We start from the raw sequence: 7,786 nt of genomic DNA, 5'->3' as shown, positions 1-7,786 counted from the left end.
TGCGTGTGCCAAGAGAATTGTTCAGTGATGATTGTTTTTAACTCCTTCCCTTAAATTGTGGTTATTTTACTTTTTTTTTTCCCCCGGGAGTATCTCGAAACTACTTTCTCTTAGAGAAAAAGCGGCACTCATCCACGTTTGTGAAGAGAATGGGGGGTGGGGGTCTCCTTTCTGCTTGGGCTCTGTGGTTTAGTGACCAGTCTCTCGCCAGCTTTTACACGAGGTGTCGGGACCAGCCCGCAGCCCCGGCCAGGGAATCCTGCCCGGCTGCCCCGGCGGCAGCAGCAGCCTCTCCTCTCGTCTCCTCTCCTTTTCCCCTCGCTCCACGGTGCGTCCATGTGGCGGTAGCTCGCATGGACCAGTGTCTCCGCGCTCCCTCCCACCGCCGGTGTGTACGTGATCCGCTGCGAGTCGCTGCAGGTTCCGCCTCTTTGCGTCATCTGGGCTGGGAGAAGCATCCTCCCTCCCCCTGCCCGCAGAATAACGGGGAGCCCCCGGGTTTACCTGGGATTATCCGAAACTCTTAATCGGGATGAAAGGGATTTGGTGCCATCGGAGAGGAGAACGTTGCAGTTCTGGAGGAAAAGCAAATTGATGCGTTTAAAAGGCTTCTTTTTTGCCCCTGGATGGGGTTACACTTGTTCAAGTTTTGTGCACGGTTTGCTCTCATGACATCAATTCCACTGCTAAATGATTCTAGGAGGGACTGGGAATCGGGGCATTTCTGTCTTAATGATCTGGTCACCAAATCGCCATTTTAATTTAAAAGTGTGGCAGGGCACTGCCTCAAGCAGCAGTAGCATGTTCAGCAAGAGGCTGAGCCCTTCAACTTGCTTCCGCGTGGCTGGAGATTATGTAATGCAGCAGCAGATGCATCTCCTTTTATAAAGTATTAATCTGCACTTGCCACTGTGTGAATTAAGGCATTTAAAGGACTCGCACAATCCACATCTAGACTTTATTATCTGGCAGATTGCCACTGAAGCATATTTACAGGGAGAGTTCCAAAGTAACAGGCTGTGAAAGTTGCTGTCTGAGGAGTGGGGTTGTCACAAAGACCAAACAAAGTACACTGGGTGCCTTCCAAGCTGGTTTGTCGGCAGCATTGTTGTCCTAACTTAGAAGAACAAGGAAATAGAAACCCTAACATTTTAGAACTTGATAATTTCTGCTGAATCACACAGCACAGTTGAGGTCCATAACCCTATGTAACCTACCTATCTTGGTAACAGCAGAGATGTGTAAAATATGCAACCTCAAGTCAGTTTGCAGACTAGATTAGGAGTTAAACAAGGGACAGAATGAGTCATGCCCTGTCAAGGTCATTTGTCCTCTGTAGGACAGAGTGTAAACATGTGAGAGAGGTGAAGTCCTGAAGTATAACACAGAAGGAAATATACTGCTATTACTGATGTTTGAAAATAGTATGTTCAAGAAAAATGTAGGTGAAGCAAAGCTACTAACTCTGAAGTAGGCAAAAAAGTTTTAATGTTAAAAACGAGTTCTAGTCTCCTGTTTTGTTTTGGATTTGTTAGACACTAGAAATAATCCAAACTAAACTCACAAACAGTTGAGTGGAAAAAACACCCGTTATTGTTGCAGTAAACACATAATCTTCATATCAATAGGTGCCATGATTTAGATTGGGCTGTAAATTTTAGTGCAGATTAAAATATACATGAAATTATTTTAAAATAGTTACTGCCTTTGCTGTTATTGTACTTCTTAATAATTTATAAGTAGCATTATGTAAATTACACAAGCCATTCTATTTGTAGGGCATGTTAAGTTTTCAATTACTTCCCCCCATTTGTGCTATTTCCTTGAAAGTTTGTTTTTTTTCCTTTTTCTACCTGTAGAATATTAAAGACTATAGAATATATATGTGTTATGCCAGGATTCTTATGGTTTAGTCATTATTCTTTTGTTTGGTGGAGTTAATTTATCAGTGAAAAAAGATTGGTATTTTGTACACCTAGTGTGTATAAGTACTAAACTTGATAGTCTATCACTTTAGCTTGCCAGCTGTTAAATTGTGAACTAAAATACTTTCCACCATAATCACGAGTGCCTCGAGAGGCAGAAGAAGTTTTGACAATTGATTCTCTATAAATATTGGGTTGGTTTTCTGGACTATTTCTAAATTGTAGTGGTTGCAGCTCGGAAAAGTGGTTTAGTAGATGGGTTTTAAGTCACACTTTTGTTTTCCCTTTGTGGGATTTTCTGGCCATGGTCTGCTTCAGGTCATGAAGTACACTGCTTGTACTTCATGTGGGTTACCAGTAGCTGCCATAGACAATTTTGACCACTGTAGGTCACTTAGTTCCACAACCTCCAAACGGGTGCTTATTCTGGGACTGTGGTAGGTACGGCTTCACAACAGGAAGAGTCATCCGGGAGCTGCTGGATGAAGGGGATTGTGCACTGCTGGGGAAGGATGTGTGTGTGGCTGCTGAGCTGCTGCCCAGTTTACTGGCTCTGGATTATTGTCTTTGAATATGACCATGTTATTTTTGAGATAAGCTCAAAAGATTCAGTGTTGTGGAAGACAGCATAAGTGAGGGACGTAATGGTCGGGAATATCATAGCCCATCCTGCTGAAGTAACGTTTGAGGCATTACAGGGTTCCCAACGTTTCAAGGCATATTTGGTATAGTGGTGTAGATGTATGATTCTTGTCCTGGTAACTTAGATTGGAAGAAGAAATCTTGCCACTGAAAAAATAAAAAAGCTCAACTCAGCAAATACTGGGTTTAGAAAAGCTTAAAAAGAATCCTATAGCCTCTTGGATTCTGGACTTTTGGAGTACCATAGACCATGACTGTGGAAGCAAAGATCTACATATTTCTGCTCTTGAAGCATTACAGGCTTCCAAGGAACATGATGAGACATATTTAACGTGGTAGCACAGGTGTACTGATCTTATCCCGCTGGCAAAATGTCTTTTTTCATCATAGGCCACTGAACTAGTACAATAAAATAAATAAGTTTTTTGTTTTTTTTTAAGACAGAAACAAACAAACCCAAATAAACAACCCACACTCCTCTTATGTTGTCCAGAGTTTTATTTATTAACACTTATGTGATGTGAACATATTCACAAGGAATTTTTGAATTCTGCCCCCCCCAAAGGCACCCAGCTAAGAATAGTGCATACATGTAGACATATATATGAAATCCATTTGTATGTGTCCATAGATACAATATTATAAATAGTATTTGGGTGTAAAATTAGAAATGTAGTTATTAATGAATGAGTGTAACTATTTCAATGTATTTAATATTTCTGAGGAACTGCTACTATAATTAGTGGATTCTGTGATTGAAACTGGTCTCTTAAGATTTTTATTTTAATTTTTAAGAAGGAAATAAATATGTATTGTCTAGATGTTTTGCTGTTGTATATGTTTGTGCAGTAGAATGTTCTGATCTAATACAGTGTTACTGTTCAGAAAAATTGTATAGTATTTTCTTCACGTATCTAGAATAATTACTGTGATTATATGCAATAAAATCTGTGATGTCATGTCATTATATGCAATAAAATCTGTGATGTCATGTCATTATATGCAATAAAATCTGTGATGTAATTAAAAGTAAATAGAACAAACCCAAATTGTTTTCTTCAAGCTTTGTTCAGTTCTTGTACTTGACTGCTTTTCTTTTGATGATTATAGGCTCTTCCATGCTTACTGACGTAGCCATTTACATATTTGAATAAAGCTTTTTTGTTTGATAATGTTTAGATATTTTCCTTGGTGTTTTTTGCTATACAGTCTTGTAAGTCTGAATCTTTATTCAGGGTAGTACTTAAACATATGTGCTAAGTCATTAAGCCTGTGTTAAAGCCAATGTTTATCTTTAAAATTGGTGGTACTTAAGTATTTCTTGATGCTTGTCCAAGATGCATAGTTTTGATTTTTCTTTTGTATGGTTTGTATTACAGTTATTTATTTAAAGGCGTGTCTAGCTGACTAAAGTGAGGCAAGTTGGGATTAAACACAAAACAGTGTAGAACCCCCTCTGTTGTAGTGGTGCATATGTATGTGGAGCAGGATGTAGGCACAGGAGAGGAATGCTCTTTTGGAGGCAGAGATAATTTAAGGACTTCTGCAGTACTGTTTGTAACCTTGCTATGAAAACTAACTCTTTTTTTTTAAAGACAATTGAATAGGCAATATCAAAGACAATAATTTATCAACTTTTAAGTTATTCAGATGTTATGTAAAGCCCTGTAAGTAGTTACAGTTTACTTAATCTTTGCTGAGTTCAAAAGAGCAAAATGAATCTTTTCCTCTTTCCAAGACTTTAATGCAAAAACAAGTGGAAATTCAGAAAGATTTTAAATAATTCTTATGTTATAAAAAAACCATACTGGTTTTACTCGTGGCTTTCTTTTGAAGCTGCTATTCTAACCCTGTATGTTTATCAGGCTGCATTTATTATTCAGGACTAAATCCATGGTTAACTCAGTAAATCTCTTTTTGAGTAATAAACATATAATTACATTTCATAGTTATTATGGTAATTCATAAATACTGTTGTAAGACTCCACAAATAATCAAATATGGCAACATTTTGTTAGACAAGTTCTGCAGAGGTTTTATGAAATTTTCTGTATTTGCAGACTTGAATTACTGCAACCAGTGTATTTAGATTTAGGCAGCCAAACTGTAGCAAGCTAAAGCTTCAATGTGTTAACTGTATTTTGTAGGTATCAAATTATGACATGCTTTAGTCTTCAGCCATTCTGAAATCTAAGCCACTTGCTTAGGAGCCTACCAGGAGACACCCAAGTCCTTTTTCTGTATAAGGAGATAAAATACACATCACCAAATAATAATAAAATGTATGTTGTATAAACTTAAAATGTTGCAGTGGTGGTACTGGGAAGATGCTTTCTGTCTGTAATCTGTGGGGCTTTTTTTTCCTGGGCTTTTACCCTTTCTTGCAGCAGGTAAATTGTGAATTTTACCCATTTTTCATTCAAGAAACATGGAAACTGGAAGGTATTCACTAAGAAAGCATGTGGCTGTATTATGAATATATATATAGCAAATACATATAGGTACATATATAAAAATATATAAAATATATATATATATATATAAACCCTCCATAAAGAAACCAAACCAAACAACAGCAACCCTCCTCAAAAAAAAACCAAAAAGCCAAACTCCAAAAAAACTTCCCTGCCAAGCAATGACAACAAAAAAGCCTCCCACACAACATGTACACTAATAGAAGCAAGCTGTGGCTTTGGTGAAAGGAGTACTTTGTGCTGACGTCTTCCCTGTTCGTGGAGAATGGCAGTGCTGTGGTGGACTCTCGGTTTGGTCAAGTTAAAGTCTTTGTCTCCATTTTTCAGGGGACATGGTGTGTGAAGGGGGTGGGGGGTAATAATTTTGTTATGAAAACTGTTTCCCTGAGGAGGTAACTTTGCCCTGTGTAGTGGATTTGTTTCATCTGAGATTTAGCTTGCTAACTTTCTTTTCAGTACAGGCTGTCAGATGAGATTGTCTGCTTTTCTTTGGCATCATCCAGTTCTTCGTCTAAAGCTGTGCTTTTAGCTGTCTTGGCATTTGAGAACTTTTTCCAGCTCTGCCACAAGGCTGACTCTGGCTGAAAGAATTCTTGTTGCTATTTCCTAATACAGAATTGATTTAAAAACACTGTTACTTGTAGCTCTTAAGTTCAAGTGACATTACAGAAACAGCAAAAGCAACTTTTTGATTTTGGCAAAGTTAATTTTTTTAGTTTCACGTTGGTTACGTTCAGGGACTTCCCCGTGTGTTTTTAAGGAATTAATCTTAGAGAAAACCTCAGCCTCATTCTTTATTTAGACAGGCTGACTATTACAGCTCAGTATTTTTTCTACTAATGAGAGATACTATAGGATACTTTGTGGCTTGCTGTGTTGTGGGTTTATATATTCTAGTTACCGAGTTTTTTATTTCCAGAGAAGCGAACACTTAACATCTATATGAAACGTCAGAGCTGACCTGCTGCTTTGCTATTTTGTTATATTTAGTGCATCAGATTTGGAGAATTGGTGCCCAGTGCTTTGGATTGTCATGTGTCTTGAATCCCTTTTCAACTGATGTGCCAAGGCTGTTGCTTTCAGTGTAGCCTAACTACTTCTGTCTTCATGCTTTGCATAATCTCTTGTGTCTGTTATAGTTGTGGGGAAGCAATTAGTTTATTACTTTTGAAAAGTTCCTGAATAATGGGTAAGGTAATGCAGTATCTGAAGGGATAGGTTATAACAGAAATTCATTTGACCCATGCAGGGAGACCAGAGGAACTTCCAGTGTTGCTCGTGAGGTTAAGTGTTTGACCATGGGACTTTAATGGAAGATTTACAGGAGTAGAATTGTCAGATGTCTGTGAGCAGGGAATTACAACTTCAGCTTGCAATTCTGGAAGCAAAGTGGCATTTAGACACTTTCTATCAAATGAGTCTGTGTTGCATTTTTTATGTTAATTTACTGCTATTTCTGTCTTTTTAAATGAGCATCTCTCCGGGTCAACTTTGACTCCGTTCCCAGCAAAATATTGTATGTATTTAACACCTGTGTTATTTTGGAAATCTCAGAAAAAAGAACTGTTACAGTATAATTTCTCATTTCAAGAAGCTACTTTTAACTAGCTGAATGTTTTGCATTTCAGACAGAAAATTAATAATTATTTTGAAATTAATTTGCCTTCTTTTTTAGTAGCTGTTACTTTTACAATGCTGTTTTACAGTCAGCAGCAATTTAATCTCTGATTAACACACATACTGGCATCCACATAATTATTGTAACAAAGACTAGGTCTGAACCCTTGGTGCTCATGGGCTGATTGCTCTGTCATTAGGCAAATTTCTGTTTTAATAGATGCTGGTCATTTTCTCTAGGAAAGAATTAGTGTTGCCTTTATTTTTAAGACAATATTTGTAGCATACAGAAAATATTGGATGACCTATAACAATGTTTTTGCTTTTTCTTCCCAGGTATGAATGCTGCTGTGCGCGCAGTAGTACGCATGGGAATCTATGTAAAAGCCAAAGTCTATTTTGTTTATGAGGTTAGTTTTTGTTTTATTCATTCTGTACTTTGTCCTCTGACTGCACTTGAGTTTTTTGTGGAAACATCATGGAGTATAAATTAAAAAAATCTAGCTACCATTCCCTTTCATCATATGTTTTATTTAATATTTTTTATTTTTGTGGAAATTTTCTTTTCACAAGGTGTTCTGAAAATATGTAACTTAAAAGTAATTTTTTTAAATGTGTGGAATTCTTTATGTGCTACCAGAAGCTTGAAAATACTGAGAAAACCAGAGATGGTTGTCACCCAGCAGTGAGCTGTGTATCTGTGCACTTGTTAGATGTTTGACCCCGTGTATTGTACTTTATAAATACTTCCCTAAACCCGGTTGAACTACTGGTTTTTAACCTTTACCTTTCCCCAGTCTATTTTCCCAGCGTATGATAAGGATGTGTCATCACCCTCATTTCACAGACTGTACAACTTGGTTTTGATCAAGAGTACTGTCAGGCTGGTGCCATCTGTCCTGGCTAATAGGTGGAAAGTTGTTACTAAAAAAAGTCAACCAACAAAAAACCAACCAAATGAGAAAACCATCAAAAACCTGACCATTAGTGGTGTGTCCAGACATCAGAATTTTTTGGTTGAAGCTTGTGGCTACCTGTGCATAAAGATTGTTACTTCTGTAACTATTATGTGATACGAAAAAATCATGAGACAAGTTTAATGTAAATGTGTAGGTAATACTTATGTGT

The 7,786-nt window shown here is 37.5% G+C and overlaps 1 protein-coding gene across 4 annotated transcripts in view; it reads left to right on the top strand.

Moving 5' to 3' along the window:
• PFKP (phosphofructokinase, platelet) overlaps window positions 1-7,786 on the top strand; it is a 44,996-nt gene that overhangs the window by 1,386 nt on the left and 35,824 nt on the right. For all 4 annotated transcript variants that reach the window (XM_027648370.1, XM_027648367.1, XM_027648368.1 and 1 more), the window contains exon 2: window positions 6,995-7,068. In XM_027648370.1, coding sequence (XP_027504171.1) covers window positions 6,995-7,068 — 74 coding nt within the window. The remainder of the gene's footprint in view (window positions 1-6,994; window positions 7,069-7,786) is intronic.

Source organism: Corapipo altera, unplaced genomic scaffold, assembly GCF_003945725.1.
Source record: "Corapipo altera isolate COAL_440 unplaced genomic scaffold, ASM394572v1 47, whole genome shotgun sequence".
In the NCBI taxonomy this organism is placed as follows: domain Eukaryota; kingdom Metazoa; phylum Chordata; class Aves; order Passeriformes; family Pipridae; genus Corapipo; species Corapipo altera.
Note: the sequence above shows the minus strand (reverse complement) of the source record. Positions and strands in the feature narration are given on the sequence as shown.